Source organism: Salvelinus alpinus, chromosome 16, assembly GCF_045679555.1.
Source record: "Salvelinus alpinus chromosome 16, SLU_Salpinus.1, whole genome shotgun sequence".
NCBI classification, from domain to species: Eukaryota; Metazoa; Chordata; class Actinopteri; order Salmoniformes; family Salmonidae; genus Salvelinus; species Salvelinus alpinus.
This window is the reverse complement of record NC_092101.1, coordinates 16,914,362-16,936,574: the sequence shown is the minus strand read 5'-3', so window position 1 is coordinate 16,936,574 and position 22,213 is coordinate 16,914,362. Positions and strand designations below refer to the sequence as shown.

The following is a 22,213-nucleotide window of genomic DNA, read 5'->3' as shown; positions in this document are numbered from 1 at the left end:
TTTTCCACAAATAGACAGGTATTTTCCTTTCCATGCTAGCAAGAGCTTATCTATTTTTGCATACCAAGTATTTGTATACCAAGTATGTCCACATTCGTCAGACCATTTTATTGGTAAACTACACGGTAATGCAAAAAGTAGCATTGTTTAGTGATCCAATACGTAATATAGTACACTTATAATTTGGTTTTAATCCAGAGAGGTTAGCAAAATAATCTAGATCCTCTATGAGGCTGTGGAGTGATTCAAATTGTGGTTTTAAAAGAAAACATGAATCAGCATATGACACCTTTGTTTTTAAACCACGGATTTCTAATCCCTTAATTTAGATCCAACAATAATATTAACAACTAACATTTCGATGGCAATAATAAATAGATATGCCGATAGTGGACAACCTTGTTTGACTCCTCCTGACAGTTTAAAACTTTGAGACGTAGCCATTATTTACTAAAATCCGACATCCCTTATTCAGGACCGTCTTTCAAAGATAATTCTTAAAATCCAAATAACTTCACAGATCGTCATTGTAAAGTGTTTAAACACTATTTCCCCATGCTTGTTCAATGAACCATAAACAATTCATGAACATGCACCTGTGGAACGGTCGTTAAGACACTAACAGCATACAGACGGTAGGCAATTAAGGTCACAGTTATGAAAACTTAGGACAATAAAGAGGCCTTTCTACAGACTCTGAAAAACACCAAAAGAGAGATGCCCAGGGTCCCTGCTCATCTGCGCAAACGTGCCTTAGGCATGCTGCAAGGAGGCATGAGGACTGCAGATGTGGCCAGGGCAATAAATTGCAATGTCCGTACTGTGAGACGCCTAAGACAGTGCTACAGGAAGACCGGACGGACAGCTGATCGGCCTCGCAGTGGCAGACCACGTGTAACACCTGTACAGGATCGGTACATCCGAACATCACACCTGCGGGACAGGATGGCAAAAACAACTGCCCGAGTTACACCGGGAACGCACAATCCCTCCATCAGTGCTCAGACTGTCCGCAATAGGCTGAGAGGCTGGACTGAGGGCTTGTAGGCCTGTTGCAGGTCCTCACCGGCAACAATGTCACCTATGGGCACAAACCCACCGCCACTTGACCAGACAGGACTGGCAAAAAGTGCTCTTCACTGACAAGTCGCGGTTTTGTGTCACCAGGGGTGATGGTCAGATTCGCGTTTATCGTCGAAGGAATGAGCATTACACCGAGGCCTGTACTCTGGAGCAGGATCGATTTGGAGATTGAGGGTCCGTCATGATCTGGGGCGGTGTGTCACAGCATCATTGGACTGAGCTTGTTGTCATTGCAGGCAATCTCAATGCTGTGAGTTACAGGGAAGACATACTCCTCCCTCACGTGGTACCCTTCCTGCTAATCCTGACATGACCCTCCAGCATGAAAATGCCACCAGCCATACGGCTCAATCTGTGCGTGATTTCCTGCAAGACAACAATGTCAGTGTTCTGCCATGGCCAGCGAAGAGTCCAGATCTCAATCCCATTGAGCACATCTGGGACCTGTTGGATCGGAGGGTGAGGGCTAGGGCCATTCCCCCCAGAAATGTCTGTGAACTTGCAGGTGCCTTGGTGGAAGGGTGGGGTAACATATCAGTGAGGAACTGGCAAATCTGGTGAAGTCCATGAGGAGGAGATGCACTGCAGTACTTAATGCAGCTGGTGGCCACACCAGATACTGACTTACTTTTGAAACCCCCCCCTCTTTGTTCAGGGACACGTCTGTGTAACTTGTTCAGTTTATGTCTCAGTAGTCAAATCTTATGTTCATACAAATATTTACACATGTTAAGTTTGCTGAAAATAAACACAGTTGACAGTGAGAGGATGTTTCTTTTTTTGCCAAGTTTATTTTACACCTAGGGTTACTATACATAACTTTAACCCATTTTATAAGACATTCTCCAAATTGAAATATCCTAGGCATTTATATATAAACTCCAGTCGTACTTTATCAAAAGACTTTTCAAAATCAGCTATGAAAACCAGGCCTGGTTTCCCCGATATTTTTTAGTATTCTATAGTTTCCAGTACTTGTCTTATCTCCAATGTATCGTCCATGCAAAAAACTGATTAGGATGAATATCTGACAATACCTTTTTAAATTCTATGCGCCAAGCATTTAGCTAGAATTTTTGCATCACAACACTGAAGTGTAAAACGCCTCCAACTTTTCAAATGGACTGGATCTTTACACACAACTTGGATCCTGTTTCAGTAATAATGAAATCAGACCTTGTTACGTGTCCAATAACCACTCCTATATAAAACACGCTAATAATGGTCCTCTGAGTATATATCAAAAAAAGTTTGGTATACTTCCACTGGTATGCCAGCCAGCACTGGAGTTCTCAGCCTTAAAGGCTTTAATTGCATCAAGAAGTTCCTCCTCTGTAGTTTGGCCTTCACATGAGTCTCTGTACAGTTAATTTTACATTATTAATAGGAAGAAAAAAATCCATATAATTAGTTTTGGTTAGTGGAGACTGAAAACATATGAAAGTACTTTACTTCCGCTTTCAAAATATAAATTTGGTGAATTATGCGTGACATCATTTGTAACAACTTTCAATGCATTTTTTTGGTAGCATTTCTATGTTAAAGATGGGAAAAATACACAAAATTCTTTCACATATTCCATCTAGTTTGCTTTATTTTTATAATAATAAATATATATATATATATATATATATATATATATACACACACACTGCTCAAAAAAAAAAGGGAACACTTAAACACAATGTAACTCCAATTCAATCACACTTCTGTGAAATCAAACTGTCCACTTAGGAAGCAACACTGATTGACAATAAATTTCACATGCTGTTGTGCAGATGGAATAGACAAAAGGTGGAAATTATAAGCAATTAGCAAGACACCCCCAATAAAGGAGCGGTCCTGCTGCTGGGTTGTTGCCCTCCTACGGCCTCCTCCACGTCTCCTGATGGACTGGCCTGTCTCCTGGTAGCGCCTCCATGCTCTGGACACTACGCTGACAGACACAGCAAACCTTCTTGCCACAACTCGCATTGATGTGCCATCCTGGATGAGCTGCACTACCTGAGCCACTTGTGTGGGTTGTAGACTCCGTCTCATGCTACCACTAGAGTGAAAGCACCGCCAGCATTCAAAAGTGACCAAAACATCAGCCAGGAAGCATAGGAACTGAGAAGTGGTCTGTGGTCACCACCTGCAGAACCACTCCTTTAGTGGGGGTGTCTTGCTAATTGCCTATAATTTCCACCTTTTGTCTATTCCATTTGCACAACAGCATGTGAAATTTATTGTCAATCAGTGTTGCTTCCTAAGTGGACAGTTTGATTTCACAGAAGTGTGATTGACTTGGAGTTACATTGTGTTTAAGTGTTCCCTTTATTTTTTTGAGCAGTGTATATAACACTGGATCTTGAATAAGTTCCCCCATTTCTTTTCTCTAACTTACTATGTGCCTCTATTGCTATCCAACTGTACTGTTAGTCCTTCAACTTCCTTTGTTAACACGGACTCTTTTGATCTAAATTGCTTTTGTTTTATAGATGAGTACTGAATTGCATGGCCTCTAAAGGCCCATTTAAAAAGTGTCCCATAACATAGGTACAGCAGATCCCCTTAATGTATGTCAGAAAAAGTCAGTTATAAAGTCTTCTGTCCTAGTTATAAACAAGTTATCATCCAATAGTCTTTGATTAAATTTCCAATATCCTCACCCACGTGGAAATTCTGTAAGAGTAATATGCCAATTATGTGATGATCCAACTGTATTCTGTCCCCCATCAACACTAACTTTTGGTGCCGGAGAGAATGACATAAGAAAGTAATCAAGATGACTAGCTTGATTAAGCCTCCGCCATGTATATCTCACTAGGTCAGGGTATTTAAGCTTCTATATATCCACTAATTCCACATTTATCCATGACATTCATGATTTACTTAAGTGCCTGAGGGTGATAGTTTGTAGTGTGATTTCCTTCACGGTCCATAGAGGTATTGAAAACCGTATTAAAATCCCACCATAATAATAATTATTATAATAATAATAATAATAATAATAAGAGTCTAGTGTTGCTTGTAGAGTTGACAAATACTTAAATTTTCAAAAGAAGCTTGGATCATTATTTGGACCGTATAGGTTAACAAGCCATATGTTTATTGTCCAATAACATTTCAAATAATCCATCTACCTTGATGATCTGTTTGGACAATTTGCACATTTGGAGCAAAATTACTGTTAATATCATCACCTCTTTTAAATTTCTTTGCCCATGGGAGAAATATACTTCACCCCCAAAGTCCTTTTCCCACAAAACTTAATCTAAAATTGTTGAATGAGTTTCCTGTAAACAATAGATCATATATTCCTTCTATTTTAGCCAGGTAAATACTGATCGTCTTTTCTTATTATCTGCTAAGCCATTACCATTATAACTGGCTATACTTACAGTGGGGAGAACAAGTATTTGATACACTGCCGATTTTGCAGGTTTTCCTACTTACAAAGCATGTAGAGGTCTGTCATTTTTATCATAGGTACACTTCAACTGTGAGAGACGGAATCTAAAACAAAAATCCAGAAAATCACATTGTATGATTTTTAAGTAATTAATTAGCATTTTATTGCATGACATAAGTATTTGATACATCAGATCTCGCGATACATGGCCCCATCCATCCTCCCCTCAATACGGTGCAGTCGTCCTGTCCCCTTTGCAGAAAAGCATCCCCAAAGAATGATGTTTCCACCTCCATGCTTCACGGTTGGGATGGTGTTCTTGGGGCTGTACTCATCCTTCTTCCTCCAAACACGGCGAGTGGAGTTTAGACCAAAAAGCTCTATTTTTGTCTCATCAGACCACATGACCTTCACCCATTCCTCCTCTGGATCATCCAGATGGTCATTGGCAAACTTCAGACGGGCCTGGACATGCGCTGGCTTGAGCAGGGGGACCTTGCGTGCGCTGCAGTATTTTAATCCATGACGGCGTAATGTGTTACTAATGGTTTTCTTTGAGACTGTGGTCCCAGCTCTCTTCAGGTCATTGACCAGGTCCTGCCGTGTAGTTCTGGGCTGATCCCTCACCTTCCTCATGATCATTGATGCCCCACGAGGTGAGATCTTGCATGGAGCCCCAGACCGAGGGTGATTGACCGTCATCTTGAACTTCTTCCATTTTCTAATAATTGCGCCAACAGTTGTTGCCTTCTCACCAAGCTGCTTGCCTATTGTCCTGTAGCCCATCCCAGCCTTGTGCAGGTCTACAATTTTATCCCTGATGTCCTTACACAGCTTTCTGGTCTTGGCCATTGTGGAGATGTTGGAGTCTGTTTGATTGAGTGTGTGGACAGGTGTCTTTTATACAGGTAATGAGTTCAAACAGGTGCAGTTAATACAGGTAATGAGTGGAGAACAGGAGGGCTTCTTAAAGTAAAACTAACAGGTCTGTGAGAGCCGGAATTCTTACTGGTTGGTAGGTGATCAAATACTTATGTCATGCAATAAAATGCAAATTAATTACTTAAAAATCATACAATGTGATTTTCTGGATTTTTGTTTTAGATTCCGCCTCTCACAGTTGAAGTGTACCTATGATAAAAATTACAGACCTCTACATGCTGTGTAAGTAGGAAAACCTGCAAAATCGGCAGTGTATCAAATACTTGTTCTCCCCACTGTATCTCACCACAGAGACAAGTTTCAATTCTATTTATCAAAATATACAGTTGAAGTCAGAAGTTCACATGAACAAGTTTTAATGACTCCAACCTAAGTGTTTCAACCACTCCACAAATGTCTTGTTAACAAACTATAGTTTTGGCAAGTCGGTTAGGACATCTACTTTGTGCATGACAAGTAATTGTTTACAGACAGATAATTTCACTATCACAATTCCAGTGGGTCAGAAGTTTACATACACTAAGTTGACTGTGCCTTTAAACAGCTTGGAAAATTCCAGAAAATGATGTCATGGCTTTAGAAGCTTCTGATATCCTAATTGACATCATTTGTGTCAATTGGAGGTGTACCTGTGGATGTATTTCAAGGCCTACCTTCAAACTCAGTGCCTCTTTGCTTGACATTATGGGAAAATCAAAATAAATCAGCCAAGACCTCAGAAAAAAAAATGGTAGACCTCCACAAGTCTGGTTCATCCTTGGGAGCAATTTCCAAACACCTGAAGGTACCATGTTCATCTGTACAAACAATAGTACGCAAGTATAAACACCATGGGACCACACAGCCGTCATACTGCTCAGGAAGGAGACACGGTCTGTCTCCTAGAGATTAACGTACTTTGGTGCGAAAAGTGCAAAGGACCTTGTGAAGATGCTGGAGGAAACAGGTACAAAAGTATCTATATCCACAGTAAAAACGAGTCCTATATCGACATAACCTGAAAGGCCGCTCAGCAAGGAAGAAGCCACTGCTCCAAAACCCCAATAAAGCCAGACTACGGTTTGCAACTGCACATGGGGACAAAGATCGTACTTTTTGGAGAAATGTCCTCTGGTCTGATGAAACAAAATAGAACTGTTGGCCATAATGACCATCCTTATGTTTGGAGGAAAAAGGGGGAGGCTTGCAAGCCGAAGAACACAATCCCACCCGTTAAGCACGGGGGTAGCAGCATCATGTTGTGGGTGCTTTGCTGCAGAAGGGACTGGTGCACTTCACCAAATTGATGGCATCATGAGGTAGGATTTTTTTTTTTATACATATATTGAAGCAACAGCTCAAGACATCAGTCAGGAAGTTAAAGCTTGCTCGTAAATGGGTCTTCCAAATGGACAATGAGTCCATACATACTTCCAAAGTTGTGGCAAAATGGCTTAAGGACAACAAAGTCAAGGTATTGGAGTGGCCATCACAAAGCCCTGACTTCAATCCTATAGAAAATGTGGGCAGAACTGAAAAATCGTGTGCGAGCAAGGAGGCCTACAAACCTGACTCAGTTACACCTGCTCTGTCAGGAGGAATGGGCCAAAATTCACCCAACTTATTGTGGGAAGCTTGTGGAAGGCTACCCGAAACATTTGACCCAAGTTAAACAATTTAAAGGCAATGCTACCAAATACTAATTGAGTGTATGTAAATGTCTGACCCACTGGGAATGTGATGAAAGAAATAAAAGCTTAAATAAATCATTCTCTACTAGTATTCTGACATTTCACATTCTTAAAATAAGTGGTAATCCTAACTGACCTAAGAAGGAATTTTTACTCGGATTAAAATGTCAGGAATTGTGATAAACTGAGTTTAAATGAATTTGGCTAAGGTGTATGTAAACATATATATATATATATATATAGTCAACATCTCCAGACATGAAAGACTGGCAAGAAGCAGAACCAAAACTAGTGTCTGTCTGCCGAATTGCGAAAGAGTCGCTAGCCAGGCAGCCTAGCTTCAACGCGTAAATCATCCTTACATCCTCAGCCCCCAGACCTCTCTTCATCAAATAGAGGCTCTGCCATCACATTACTACGAGACAGCTGCGGTGGTCCAACAGCTGAGGCCCAATGCATTCCCTCATACAAAACAAATCAGCCATTCATTCTGCTGCAGTGTTCCGTCCACACTGCGCACACACAAAGCAGGGGAGAAGCAGCATGGCAGCAGCACCTATTCTTCCTCCCCCAGCACCGCTGCCTTTGCTACAGGGGAGATGCCTGTCGGCGTGTCTTACCCTGATGGAGGGCTGTTTGCAGCAGCTCTGGATGTGGCTCTCTCCCTTCTCAGCTCCACCTCAGCTTCCTTGCTGCATGCTCAGCCTGCCTCTGCCCACCCACCTGGCTGGCCAGCCTCCTTATGCTGAGAGGATACTACAGCCCTAGGCTTGCCTGGGCTCTGACCAGCAGCTCAGCAACAAGGCACCGGCAAATCATATACACTGCCGCTAGCAAAACAATACGTTGCATTCTAATTTTTTAAATTTTAAGCCATGGAAACAGACATTTCCCAATGTGTTACTTGTTGTGTATTAGGGTTGTATCATTTGCACCTCCGTACTTAAGGTAGTTGTATAGGCAGAGCATCATGGGTAATATGTGTTGAGATGAGCACGTTCAAGATTAATGTTTGAACTGATTCCGGTCTCGTCATTATTGACTTGTTATAAAGATGTGGTTGAAGATATCCCTCTTGTGGTGTGGGGGCTGTGCTTTGGCAAAGTGGGTGGGGTTATATCCTGCCTGTTTGGCCCTGTCCGGGGGTATCGTCGGTTCCTGTGTGAATTTAAGTATGCTCTCTCTAATTCTCTCTCTGAGGACCTGAGCCCTAGGACCATGCCTCAGGACTACCTGGCATGATTACTCCTTGTTGTCCCCAGTCCACCTGGCCGTGCTGCTGCTCCAGTTTCAACTGTTCTGCATGCGGCTATGGAACCCTGACCTGTTCACTGTGATTACTATTATTTGACCATGCTGGTCATTTGTGAACATTTGGGCCATGTTCTGTTATAATCTCCAGCCCGCACAGCCAGAAGAGGACTGGCCACCCCTCATAGCCTGGTTCCTCTCTAGGTTTCAGCTTTCTAGGGAGTTTTTCCTAGCCACCGTGCTTCTACACCTGCATTGCTTGCTGTTTGGGGTTTTAGGCTGGGTTTCTGTACAGCACTTTGAGATATCAGCTGATGTAAGAAGGGATATATAAATACATTTGACTTGAAATTGTTATGAAACCCACAAGACATAAAATATTGACGATGAGTAAGTCTGAACCTACAGAAAATATTCTGTCCAGAAGAGGACCGTTTTTAGAAGTTTAAACATATTTTCCTTGGTACAGTCTAGGCTAATGTTAGCTCAGTGTATTGCTAGCAGAGGCAAGTGCATAGTCGAGCTAGCTAAGAGGGAGTTAGCGTCGCCATGGATGGCAGAAACAGATTTGAGAAACACGTTGGAGCGGGAAAACGTGATTAAAAAAGGGAGGATATTTAGTTAAACTGTGAAGACTAACTTGAAAAATGAGCGAATTTGGAGTAAACATCAGTGCGTGAAGTGAAGAACACTAAATATTGCCATGGCAGAAGAAAACAATATTGAAGTGAGTGACAATCAGGAGCCTATTGAGAAATGAAAAATGTCTGGAATGGTTGGAAATATTGGACAGTTTGCTGAAAGTATTGAGCAGTGGAGCTCATATACAGAACGGTTTGAATATTTTGGTCTTGCAAATAACATTGATGAGGACAAGAATGTAGGCCCAATTTAATTTACTTCGCAGCCTGCTACAGCCAGGCACTTTTCACCAAAACCACTAGTTATTGCTCAAAGGTTTAGGTGCCACAGGAGAAATCAGAAAGTTGGAGAATCAGTGACAATGTTTGCTGTGGCATAAACTTTTTTTTATTTTTTAAAAATCAGAGTACTGTGAGTTTAATGATGTTCTAAATGACACCATCAGAGACCGACTAGTATGTGGGCTACGGAGCGAAACTACACAAAAGAGACTATTGACTGAAAGTAATCTGATTTTGGCAAAGGCAATTGAAGTCAGTGTGGCCATGGAAGAGGCTCAGCATTAGAGATCATCAGGATAAGTGCACAGTTGCAACTGAAAAGCAGAGACAGGGAAATCAAGGCACATGCTTCCACTGTGGCAAAGCAGGACATCAGGCATCTATGTGCTCGTTTAAGTACATGGATTGCAGAGTCAGTGGTAAAAAAGGTAAAAATTAAGAATGAAAGTCACACACTAATTATGCTGCAAAACATTTAATGGGTATAGCAACCAATGTTTTGTCACACAGTGCCTTCTCACTTGAAGGCACTGCGTGCCAAAACGTTGGTTTCTATACCCATTAAATGTTTGGCAGCATAATTAGTGTTAAACGTTTTCTTTTCATAGATTACTCTGTTAGTCAGCACTGAAAATACTTACTGTTGCTGGGGGGGGGGGGGGGGGGGCATGGCTGTCTCTTGCTAGGTGCTTGCTAATGCGTATGGAGATTGTCTGACATGAGATACAGCTGCTCCCGTGTCATTCTACAAAAAGACACTGAAACACCTTCCACGTCGGCCAGCACACATTGTGTTAAAGACTTACACAGGTGAATCCGTTGCTGTGAGAGTTCAGTTAAACAGTTCAGTTAAACTGAAACGCTGCCACTACATCATGGAAGGAGACTATCCATCACTACTGGGTTGTTTGCAGTTAGATCACACTGGACTGGCAATCAGTGCGTACAATGACCGATGGAGACACAGGCCTATCCGCCATCTTAAAGAAACATGGAGAGGTATTTAATGGAGAACTGTGTATCATGAAAGACATTACAGTGAAGCTCAGCATTAAGCCAGACGGCAAACCAAAGTTTCTGAAAACATGACCTGTACCTTATGCTATCAGACCAAAAGTCGAGACGGACTTGGACACTTTAGTCAAGAACAAAGTACTGAAGCCGGTCAGTGTGAGTCAAGACACACAAGGGGCTCTTCAGGTAATGTCGTCTACCATTTGGAATCACAAGCACAGTGCTGTTCCAGAGGGTGACCATATCTTGAGTGGATTGCCAGGAGTACAATGCTACCTGGATGACATCCTTGTTACTGGAAAGGCTGAGGACCATCTCCAGAACTTGGAATCTGCCTTAAAGAGATTGAAGGACTACGAGTTCGTTAGAACAAATGTGCATTCTTCCAATCGGTTCAATACCTGGGTCACGTCAGGCGCGATGGGACTTCACAAGGCTCCATCCAAGGTTAAGGCTATCTTGGATGCCCCAGCTCCTCGGATACTTTATCCTGAGCTTGGCAACAAAGCAGAAGTCACTGCATCAGTTGCTTTGTCAGGAAAAAACATGAAAATGGACAGAACAATGTGAGGAAGCATTCGTCAAAAAAGCAAGGAAATACTCCTGAAAACTGAGTCACTGACAAACTTCGACAAGTCATTGCCCATCCAACTAGCTTGAGATGCTAGTCCCTAGGTTGTGGGAGCAGTCAACCCATATCATGCCTTCAGATAAAAAGAAGCCGACTGCTTTCACATCAAGGACATTAAAGAAAGCAGAAACTACGCAGCTGAAACGGGAATCCCTAGGCATCATTTTTGGAGTGGGTTTCACCAGTATCTGTAAGGGAGGAAGTTCAGCTACACTCATTCTGCAAGCAGAATGCAAAGGTGGGCTTTGTTCTTGTCAGCACACGCATGACATCAAGTACCGCAAGGCAGAACTGCATTACAACACAGATTGACTCTACAGATTACACTACCTGTAGTCAAAACAGTCACATCTCCTACCTCAGATAAGTGGAAAACGCACCAGTCACTTCAACACAAGTGCAGAGAAACACCAGAAATCACCCGGGGTTATCTGAAGGGATGGACATCAAAAGTAAAGCCACAGGTGATGCTCCAGAACTGAAACCTTACCAGGAGAACTGAGCTGTCAGTACAGTCTGGTTGTCTGCTGTGGGAGAGGAGTCATCATTCTACCGTCGCTGAGGAAACCATTGTTGCAACAGCTACACGGTGGAATGGTTTGCATGAAGGAAATCAAAGCTACTTCTGGTGGCATGGATTGGATGGAAGCATTGAGGAGAAAGCAAAAACATGTTCCTCATGTCAGAAGGTTCACAAAGTACCTCAACTTGCATCTCTTCATCCGTGGGATTGGCCGGAGGCATCACATAAGTGAACTTCGCAGGTCCATTCAAAGACAAAAAGTTTCTCATGGATGCTCAAAGCAAAATGGCCAGAGTTTGCCATAATGAGGTCTACTACTGCTGAGAAGACCAGCAAGAAGCTTGTAGAAGTGTTTAGTCGGTTGGGAACCCCACTCCAACTCATTAGCGACTAAACGGACCAGAGCTAGTGTCCCAAGAAATTGCCACATTCCTACAAGTGAATGGTGTACAGCACATCAGGTCTGCACCGTATTCCCCATCTACTAACGGGCTGGCGGACGTTCGTACAGACCATGAAACATGCCTTAAAAGCCTCAGGGTCAAGGTACACTGCATCAATGCTTGAACAGTTTCCCGCTATCCTAAAAGGAGCACCCCACATGCAACCACCAAAGCTTCATCTGCATCACTACACATGGAGAGCTATGCACAAGCTTCGACTTACTCAAACCTCTGAACATAAAGGATACAGTGCGACAGCAACAGGAGAGTCAATTCAAAAGTCATGAACTAAGAGCAAAGGATGGGACTTTCAATCCTGGAGAAACGCTAAGAACTACCTCAAAGGACCAAAGTGGGTTCCTGCTACAGTCATCTGGAAAAAGTACACAGATCAGTTACTGTTGAGTAAAGCAACACCGTCAGAAACACCATTTGGGAGCGGTCCAGAACTGTTACTGGGTGACACCCTGACCCAGCAGTCGTCACCTAGGGGCTCACAATCACGTGACAGATTTTTTAATTTTATTTCACCTTTATTTAACCAGGTAAGCTAGTTGAGAACAAGTTCTCATTTAGAACTGCGACCTGGCCAAGAAAAAGCAAAGCAGTGCGACAAACAGCGTTACACATGGAATAAACAAGCGTACTGTACAGTCAATAACACAATAGAAAAAGAAAGTCTATATACAGTGTGTGCAAATGGCGTTAGGAGGTACTGCAATAAATAGGCCATAGTAGCGAAGTAATTACAATTTAGCAAATTAACACTGGAGTGATAGATGAGCAGATGGTGATGTGCAAGTAGAAATACTGGTGTGCAAAAGAGCAGAAAAGTAAATAAAAACAATATGGGGATGAGGTAGGTAGATTGGGTGGGATAATTACAGATGGGCTATGTACAGCTGCAGCGATCGGTTAGCTGATGTTTAAAGTTAGTGAGGGAAATATGTCTCCAGCTTCAGCGATATTTGCAATTCGTTCCAGTCATTGGCAACAGAGAACTAGAAGGAAAGGCGGCCAAATTAGGTGTTGGCTTTAGGGATGACCAGTGCGATATACCTGCTGGAGCGCGTGCTATGGGTGGGTGTTGTTATCGTGACCAGTGAGCTGAGATAAGGCGGAGATTTACCTAGCATAGACTTATAGATGACCTGGAGCCAGTGGGTCTGGCGCCGAATATGTAGCGAGGGCCAGCCGACTAGAGCATACAGGTTGCAGTGGTGGGTGGTATAAGGGGCTTTGGTGACAAAACGGATGGCACTGTGATAGACTGCATCCAATTTGCCGAGTAGAGTACTGGAAGCTATTTTGTAAATGACGTCGCCGAAGTCGAGGATCGGTAGGATAGTCAGTTTTACAAGGGCATGTTTGGCGGCGTGAGTGAAGGAGGCTTTGTTGCGAAAGAGGAAGCCAATTCCAGATTTAATTTTGGATTGGAGATGTTCACACCTATATCATCGCCCCAGTCCAAAGACATGGTTGTTGAGTCAGGTTGACTGCTATGAGAGATTGGTGGGTACCTAGATGCTTGATCTTGTAAAACAGACCCTCTCAACAGTTAATGTAGGAGGGGAGGTGTTGTGTATTAGGGTTGTGCCATTTGCACCTGCATACTTACTGTAGTTCTAGACACAGCACATCATGTGTTGTAATGAGTACTTTCTAGATAAATGGTTTAACTGATTCCGGGTCTCATCATTATTTCATTATTGTAAAGATGTGGTTATGAAAGCCAGGGGCATCATGCACCCCAAAAATTGAAGGGGCACAAAAAGCTTCTGGATCCGCACTTGAGACAGCGTTTTTCACCACAACCATACAAAACAAATGAATTTCTCCCAGAAGAATGGCGTTGCATCCCTCCAATAGCATTTCAGACACTTGTAGAACCAATGCCAAGGTGCATTGAAGCTGATCTGGCTACCTGGGCAGCAGGTAGCTGAGAGGTTAAGAGTGTTGGGACAGTAACTGAAAGGTTGCTAGTTCAAATCCCTGAGCCAACTAGGGTAGAAATTTGTCACTGTGCCCTTGAGCATCACACTTAACACTAAATGTTCTAGATAAGTGTCTACTAAAATGTAAGACACTTTGTTAGTATTTCCTTTATTTTGGCAGTTACCTGTAGTTAGACAAGCCATCTACTCAAATTTGATTGATAGACAGAAATGGCTTCTTGTTAATTAGTTATGAGGTTGGGGACATATCTGGGCTATCTAAAAGCAACTTCATAAACTTGCTAGTTGGGGGGGCACATGTCACATGGCCCTGTGCCCCCTATGGGCATGACACCTCTGATGAAACCCACAAGACATAATCGCACAAGCAAGAAAAACCTGAACTGTAACGTCACTCAAGCTGGCTTTTATAGACAATACAATAAAGATAATAAGAAAGCCTCAGTCAATGTATATGTTGTATTTCCATGGTACTGTAGGACTCCTAAGAATTTCCCCTGCCCATATTAAGATGCATTAGACTACTGTAACTCTCAAAGTGTGAAGCAAACCCTAGGAACTTTTACTGTAATTTAAGTAGCTTACTGTAAAACCATGCATGCAAATAAGCCACCCATCATGTACAGTATCAGATGTCTGAATGCTGTCACATGTATAATCAGACATGATTCATCATTATGCAAGGTGACTGTTCAGTTGACTGCTACTGTAAATCAGTAGGAAAACAAAATTACAGCCTTTTCTTGCTCTTTGATTCCGCTGCATTCCTCATAAACATGGCTATGGCAATAGACCTTCGAAAATACTTTGAATTAAAAATGTTTGCCTTTGTTGCTATAAAAAGCACATAACATCTGAATTAATGGGTTGTCTCTGTATGGATCCATGTCATGCTATTTCATTTGTACAGTCCAAGACGTTGGGATGAATTTGCCGTGCTCAACAGAAAGGTGTAGCGCTCGCTCCAAATAATAGCCTATTCTAGAAGAACGCGTATCGGTGCGTGCCTCATTCCACAGGCTCTTCCATTTCGTTAAGGGTGTTAAGGAGCGCCTGCTCTAGAAGCGACTATTCCAATTACATTCATTTCCTTCTATTTACACAAATACATAATTATAGAAAAGCTTTCCTTGCACTGCCAACTGTTTCCATCCAGTCTATACGGACTATCTGCAATATCATCGACTTAGGCTGGTATTCAATGTGTAACCGATAAGCTACGGGTTGATGTTCATCACAAACATGCATGTGCAAAAAAACTGAAATGCCACTCACCTAATTACAATTCAGGTGATCCATGTATGGGGACGTACAGTAGGCAGAAGCCAATAGCGCCAAACCTTCGCCGAACACTGTAATGTTGCTTTAACAGCTAAAACTATTTATGAATGAAACCCTATGCTTAAGACACACCCACCACCAGTCAGAGACGCACCACGTGACGTAAGTGATTGACGAGCAGGCGGAGGCGCGTGCTGAAGATCATCAGCATCCCTCCCTTCAATTAAAGTATTTGGGGGTGACGTTATGAATAGGCTTTCGGTGGAACATAATGAAAATAGGTACACCTAAATTCATATTATGTTTGGAATGAAGAATCGGTTCATTAATGACATTTTAGAGGTATATACAGATCGACAAGATGAAAAGTGAATAGGCCTTCTGGATGATAAGGTTATGTTCTGAACATTCTTATGTAGTAGGCTACTTTAATGTAGGCCATTTGAGCACCCATGGTGGGTAGGCCTGCTTGCAGCTCTATATTATTTACATCTGGTAAAACAGATCAGTAGGCTATCACAATGTAACTTCTGATTTTCTTTAACAAGGCAAGTCAGTTAAAAACAAATGATTTACAATGAAGGCCTACCAAAAGGCCTCCTGCAGGAGCGAGGCCTGGGATTAAAATTAAAAAATGAAATATATAGGACAAAACACACATCACGACAACATAATACTACATAAAGAGAGACCTAAGACGACAACATAGCATGGCAGCAACACATAACACAACATGGTAGAAACACAACATGGTAGCAGCACAAAACAGGGTACAGACAACATCACAAAGGGCAAGGAGGTAGAGACAACAATACATCACGCAAAGCAGCCACAACTGTCAGTAAGTGTCCATGGTTGAGTCGTTGATTGAAGAGATTGAGGTAAAGCTGTCCAGTTTGAGTGCTTGCTGCAGCGAACTGAAAAGACGAGCGACCCAAGGATGTGTGTGCTTTGGGGACCTTTAACAGAATGTGACTGGCAGAAGGAGTGTTGTATGTGAAGGACGACGGCTGCAGTAGATATTTCAGATAGGGGGGAGTGAAGCCTAAGAGGGTTTTATAAATCAGCATCAACCACCTTGATGGGTCAGCCAACACCTGATGATCGATCAAGGATGAAAAGTCTAAACGGAATCCTTGGGACGTCACCCCACTGAAGTGAACATTTGTAAGGGTTAAGGCAGGGTTTCCCAAACTTGGTGCACGTTTTGGTTTTTGCCCTAGCACTACACAGCGGAAATAATCATCCACTAATCATCAAGTTTTGAATCAGCTGTGTAATGTTAGGGCAAAAACCAAAACGTGCACCAAGTTTGGGAAACCCTGCCTTAACCCTTACAAATGTCAACTTCAGTGGGTTGACGTCCCAAGGATCCCGTTTAGACTTTTCATCCTTGATCTATCATCAGGTGTTGGCTGACCCATCAAGGTGGTTGATGCTGATTTATAAAACCCTCTTAGGCTTCACTCCCCCCTATCTGAAATATCTACTGCAGCCGTTCTGCCAGTCACATTCTGTTAAAGGTCTGGGGTCCCCAGGACCGAGTTTGGGAAACGCTGGGTTAAGGTTAGGGTGAGTGTTAAGGATAGCACTAAACAACAGCTGATAATTTGTTACATTCTAACAGCGCCACACTCTGGCAGTAAAGTATGAGATGTTTCACACGACCATAAATAAGCATATACTTATTCTGGTTATTTACAATAGCAGAATATACACAAAATATGACTTATTTAATTTTAAAGATCACACTGAACGACACACTGATTTCAGATGAAACATTGAATCTTTGGATTGAATGCGTCTCTTCTGGAAAATAACTACATTTCCCTTCATGCTTTGAGCACTCATAAGGAATTGTGGGTAGGCTACCAACGTCCTTGTCCTATCAGGCGCACACTGTTTGACTGACTTCACACAAGGGCTAGGGGATCCTTTCGCTTCGGGTTGAACCTGAATTAGATTTATTCCACGAAAATGATGGCAGCAAGGTTTCTCCGTCGCTCTATTCCTGTATTGAGGCACGCAAGATGTTATGCCGATGCACCCTCAGGCGCTTCCCAGATGTCCTTCACATTTGCGTCGCCAACTCAGGTAAGCGAATCCGGGGTTGGCAAGGCTTTTGGGCCTACTAACGTAGTAAGTTGTCTAGATAGCTCCTTCTCATTTTAATATACATTATGAAAACCTTATGCATTTTGCTAGTTATTCATGTAAATATGACCAACATTACCTATATGCTTAGGTGTGGTTAGTTAGCTTGAACTTGTCACCAGTCTTAGTTGGCTTGAACTTGTCACCAGTCTGTGGTGCACATAGTTGTAAAAAGGGACGGTCGGGCATGGATATTCCAACCAAGCCTACAAAGCTTGTCAGTTTGACATTCCTACTGTCAGTGTTGGCACTTGCTAGCTTACAATTGTTAACCGTGAGTGAACTACTTTAGCTAGCTAACGTTAGCTACCAAAATGTTTGGTCACAGGGCCTTGCAGTTTATGTTATTCTGTCACCTTGAGAATAGAAAGGGAATACTATTCAATTGTTAGTAATACTTTCTGAATAATAACTCGTTGGCTAAGTATTTAGTCGTGTGCGGACTGCACCATTTTAGGCACCCATATAGCTATTCTGCAAGCTATGTATAATTTAACCTTACACTTCAGCTAACTAGTTATTAGATATCACTAATACTGATTGCGTCTGACAGTACGCTATTTGCTAGCTAGTTGGATACACAATGTCATACCTAGCTAACTACATAACTCAACAGTCAACATTAAAGATGAATTGAAGAGAGAAGTATGCACTTGCTATTTAACCTCTGTCAGTTATGATGTTAATATGCCATTACTGCCTATCTGGAATGCACCAGGACCTCAAAATGGAGTAACATAACACCTCAGTAAATATGCATAGACTTCATTCATTAGAAACAACAATCTAGTACTGCATGCACAGATTGTGTATATTTCCACATAATATTGAAACATCCCACTTCAATTCTCATCTGAAAGGCAATAACAGTCAAGTACAGTAATGTCTGCTTATGTTTCTCCTTCTCCTCCCAGGTGTACTTCAAGGAGGCCAGTGTGAAACAGGTTGATGTGCCCACACTGACTGGTGCTTTTGGTATCCTCCCTGCCCACGTCCCCACGCTGCAGGTCCTCAGGCCTGGCGTGGTCACAGTGTTCAACGATGACGGCTCCGCAGCTAAATTCTTTGGTAAGATGTGGCTTGATCATGTAGATGGAATAGTGGGCGGGTCTCATGACCTCTGTCGTACATGATGTGAGAGGGGATCATGGTTCAGAATTGCCCAGTCCCAAATCAAACCCTACGCCTTTTCCCCTAACCTCTAGCTCCTTGCCTAGGCTACATCTAAAATGGTTGGAGTTGGATAGGTGTAGCAACATTGTGAAAATACCATTTTTTAATAATCCTTTATGAAATGGTAGGACATTGTCTGACCTCTATTTATGTGAAAAGGGACTTCAGTGGTGTCACCTTCTAGAACTATTTGAGTCACTATGGCTAGATATTTACCCTGACAGCCATATTGTATCAGGAAATGTGGAAATACCAATAGTGGGCCTATATGTAATTTGGATGCTTTGATTGTATTTTCACTGCTGCTGTATTTTCACTGCTGCTGTATTATCTCAATACTAAACTCTGGTTACTAAAAGCAATCATTTCAAAGTGAATTAACTTAATGTACCAAATGAGGATAATACTTGCACATGTTTTCAATGTTGAAATTCCTATTAATAGAATCATGATTGCAAGGGTCAGTTCCATATCAATATCTGGCCACTATTATGGACTATCCAGCAGGGGTCAGCCCTGTCTCGATTTGTTTGGGATAATGATGACTGTGTCCTAGACCTGAGAGATCTCACTTTTTAGTGTAACACTTTCAAATTGTAGGCTACTTCCCTGATTTTGAAATCAACTAAAACAAAATGGCACATTTGTATCTGTGGCTGCACTGAACTTTAAGAGACGCTTGCTGGTGCAGTCAGTGCATTTAATTAACTTCAATGGTGTAGTCCTACTGCTGGGTGGCATGATGGCTGGGTGGAACAGGTTGGTATGTATATTCACAGATGCTGTGTATGTTTTGCAGTGAGCAGTGGGTCAATCACAGTGAACGCAGACTCCTCAGTGCAGCTGCTGGCTGAGGAGGCCTTCCCCTTGGACCAGCTGGATGTGGCTGTAAGTATCACCAACTCCTATAGATCGATGTAGTATTTCTATGGTAACGGGTGGGGAACTCTGGTCCTTGAGAACCACAGGGTGAGCAGGCTTGTGCCATCAACACACCCTGACTCTAGTTATCAACTAGGATAATCATAGTAGCTAGTTGGAGCGTGATTCGTTTTACCAGGTGTGTTAGAGCTGGTCTGGAAGACTCGCATAGGGATGACCTCTGTTTTTGCATGCTTCAATTGTGGAAAAAGTATTCTGGGTCATGCTCATTAATGGCTGTCCATCAGAAATAAAATGTTTGCCTAGCTTTAAATGGATTCCTACCCAATTTAAGAAGTGCCCATCCTCGACATTAGTTTTAAGCCATTCTCTAGATTAGGCTTACAGGAAGACTCACGTGATTGGGAAAGCCAGGCTAGAGAGGTGTGATTGGCAGGCTCATTCAGCCCATGCAGAGCCAGTCAGTCATTGATTGATTGAAACCCAACAGGAGCCCTTTGCCAATCCCAGTGCCCTTTATAAAGACGATAACTGTGTACAGCTCTCCTCAGTCAGACCTTTGTAAAGCTATGAAGTAAACCTTCCATGAAATGTCCAAATCCCTTCAACATTAGTGTATTGCACAGCATTGGCCCAAATGTCAGTCAAAACATGTCAGTGTGTATGAAATGTCCCCACGGCCATGTTGTTCATTCACAGCCACATCAGCCAATTACACACGTTCATCATAGAGGTGCTCGTTCTCTCTTTGACCCCGCCCAAGGAGGGCACACTGTCAACTTGACTCCATAGAAATAGATGATCCCCCCCCCCCTCTGTGAGATAAAAATGCACAGGAGGCCCTGCTGTTAATAAGGCAGGAAAGGTCAGTCACTGTTGAGTTATAACAGATGTGTCAAGTCCCCGCTGGGAGACCTTTAACTAATGTTTGGCATTTCTACGCTGTAAACACTACTGTGACAAATGGGCCTTTCACAGGAAAGAGGCAACGTGAATTTGCTATGCTAGTCTCTCTTACCAGATATGCTCCCTGACCTCCTTTTAACATAAACTGGTATATTGGAATGAGTTCATGTGTCTGCCTGGAAGAATCATAAAGCGACATAGGCTATGCCCCCATTATGTTATTGCCCCAATGAGCCATAACTGTATAGGTTTCTGTAGCTGGAGCATCGCTGAGTTGATGAAGTGTTTCCCCTGACAATGCTTACACTGGTCTGGCTGCCTAGCTCTGACCCCTGTCTAAAAAAGGATTTGCCTCAATTGGTTATTCAGTCAAATGTGAGAAATATAAAGACAATGTTAGTACTGTGCTAGCATATTTAGTGTGCATGATATCTAACACATTGCATCATAGTATACATATGCAGAAACTGTTTTGACGTGTATCTGACGCCTCTCTTAGGCTGCCAAGGCCAACCTGGAGAAGGCCCAGTCTGAGATGGCATCAGCGTCTGACGAGGCTGCCAGGGCTGAGGTCCAGATCAACATAGATGCCAACGAGGCCATCGTCAAAGCCCTGGAGTAGGCCGTGGGACTGGTCTCTGTGGTAAGTGCTGCAGACATATCTTTGTGATGGAAAAGTGAAGAGTATATGAGTCTTGCATCCTAGACCTTGTTGGAGTACCTTTTAAAATGCATCCCACCCATGATCATTTACTCACTGATGCGTATTTCTAAAGTATTACCTGCTGTTCACACTTGCCGAGATAATCCACCACTTAGCTCCCAGCGACCGGTCATTTTTAATGAAAGGAGGAGACCGGAGACACGGCGACTTAAAGGTCGGCGACTAGCGCAACAGCCAATCGGGAGGGCAGCTCTTGCTGGCAAGCTTTGATATTGGCTAGCAACAAATGATTGACATTATGCATTGATCCACCCACCAGGGGGATCACAACGACTTGATGGCTGATTATCTTGGCAAGTGTCCATCCAGAGGTAGCGTTCAAACAGGGTCTTTAGCACACTCAATGTTATTTCTACATTACTTGTTGTTTATTTGTTTAAAGCCTGCGTACTTACCCAAATCATATTTTCTCCTTTGTTCTAGATGTCGTGTTGGTATAACAGAAATGAAAATTCTCCAACTTTGTTTGTTTCCCTGCCCCGTCAAGTCAGTAACTGCAAGATCTCATGCTTGCTTTGTACAGTGGAATGAAATTACCAATAAATTAATTTGGATTTACCTGCCAGTCATTTTCTGTCTTTATGTCCCTCTTATGTCGGATTCAGTGAGTTCCATTGTGAGCCCATTATTATAAGGGGAAAGTGAACGAACATTCTGTGTACAATGTGTTGCTCCTGTATTTTGTTATGGAGCTTTTTGCCGTTCTCATTTCCGCCACTTGGTGGCAGTGTTACCACATAAACCATGGTAGGCCAGTCACAGCAAGTCTGTCCCTTTGTGGTGAGACTACCACTTCAACCAAGGGTAGCTATTATAATCACATTTTGGTTCAGCTATGTTGTGATTTATCACGCCTTATAATTAAATGATTAAAGGCACTGAATGATATTTTTTTCCAATATTGAATTCTGTCTGCATGCCAATTTTGTTGTTGGAAATTTTGTCAGGTGGTTCGCTTAGGTGTTACTCAATGACCCGGGGGGGGGGGGGGGGGGGGGGTTGGCCGCTTTTAAAGGTCTCCATTACTCCCTCTTTATCCCTAGGCGTGAGCATGTTTATACTGTGAGTCAATATGGTGACCTCAGGTTTCTGTGGTGCTGCCAGGAAAGTTGCCCGTTTGAAACAGAATGCAGTGGCATTGAAGAAAATGCCTCTGGGTTCATGTTAACGTAAGCGCTCCAGAGCTCTAATCATGTGTGGACTGGATGCTTTCAGAGTTCCAACCACGACCGGTTTTCTGAATGTCACAACTCTAGCCAGGCCC

The 22,213-nt window shown here is 42.6% G+C and overlaps 2 protein-coding genes across 4 annotated transcripts in view; one reads left to right on the top strand and one right to left on the bottom strand.

Annotated features, from left to right (window-relative positions):
* The window catches only part of LOC139540971 (voltage-dependent calcium channel beta subunit-associated regulatory protein-like), a 53,651-nt gene extending 38,445 nt beyond the window's left edge, over positions 1 to 15,206 (bottom strand). For 2 of the 3 annotated variants that reach the window (XM_071345065.1, XM_071345067.1), the window contains exon 1: positions 15,105 to 15,206. The gene's annotated coding sequence lies outside the window, so the exon portion shown is untranslated. Of the gene's footprint in view, positions 1 to 7,709; positions 7,833 to 15,104 lie in introns of those variants that run through there. The other variant, XM_071345066.1, reaches the window with a different exon arrangement.
* Positions 15,207 to 16,928: 1,722 nt separating this feature from the next.
* On the top strand, positions 16,929 to 21,514 carry atp5f1d (ATP synthase F1 subunit delta). The gene is made up of 5 exons (XM_071345064.1): positions 16,929 to 17,204; positions 18,179 to 18,332; positions 19,237 to 19,325; positions 20,725 to 20,868; positions 21,373 to 21,514. Exons 1-4 carry the CDS (start codon positions 17,088 to 17,090, stop codon positions 20,845 to 20,847), a joined length of 483 nt encoding a protein of 160 aa, XP_071201165.1. The 5' UTR covers positions 16,929 to 17,087; the 3' UTR covers positions 20,848 to 20,868; positions 21,373 to 21,514.
* The last annotated feature ends 699 nt before the right edge of the window (positions 21,515 to 22,213 follow it).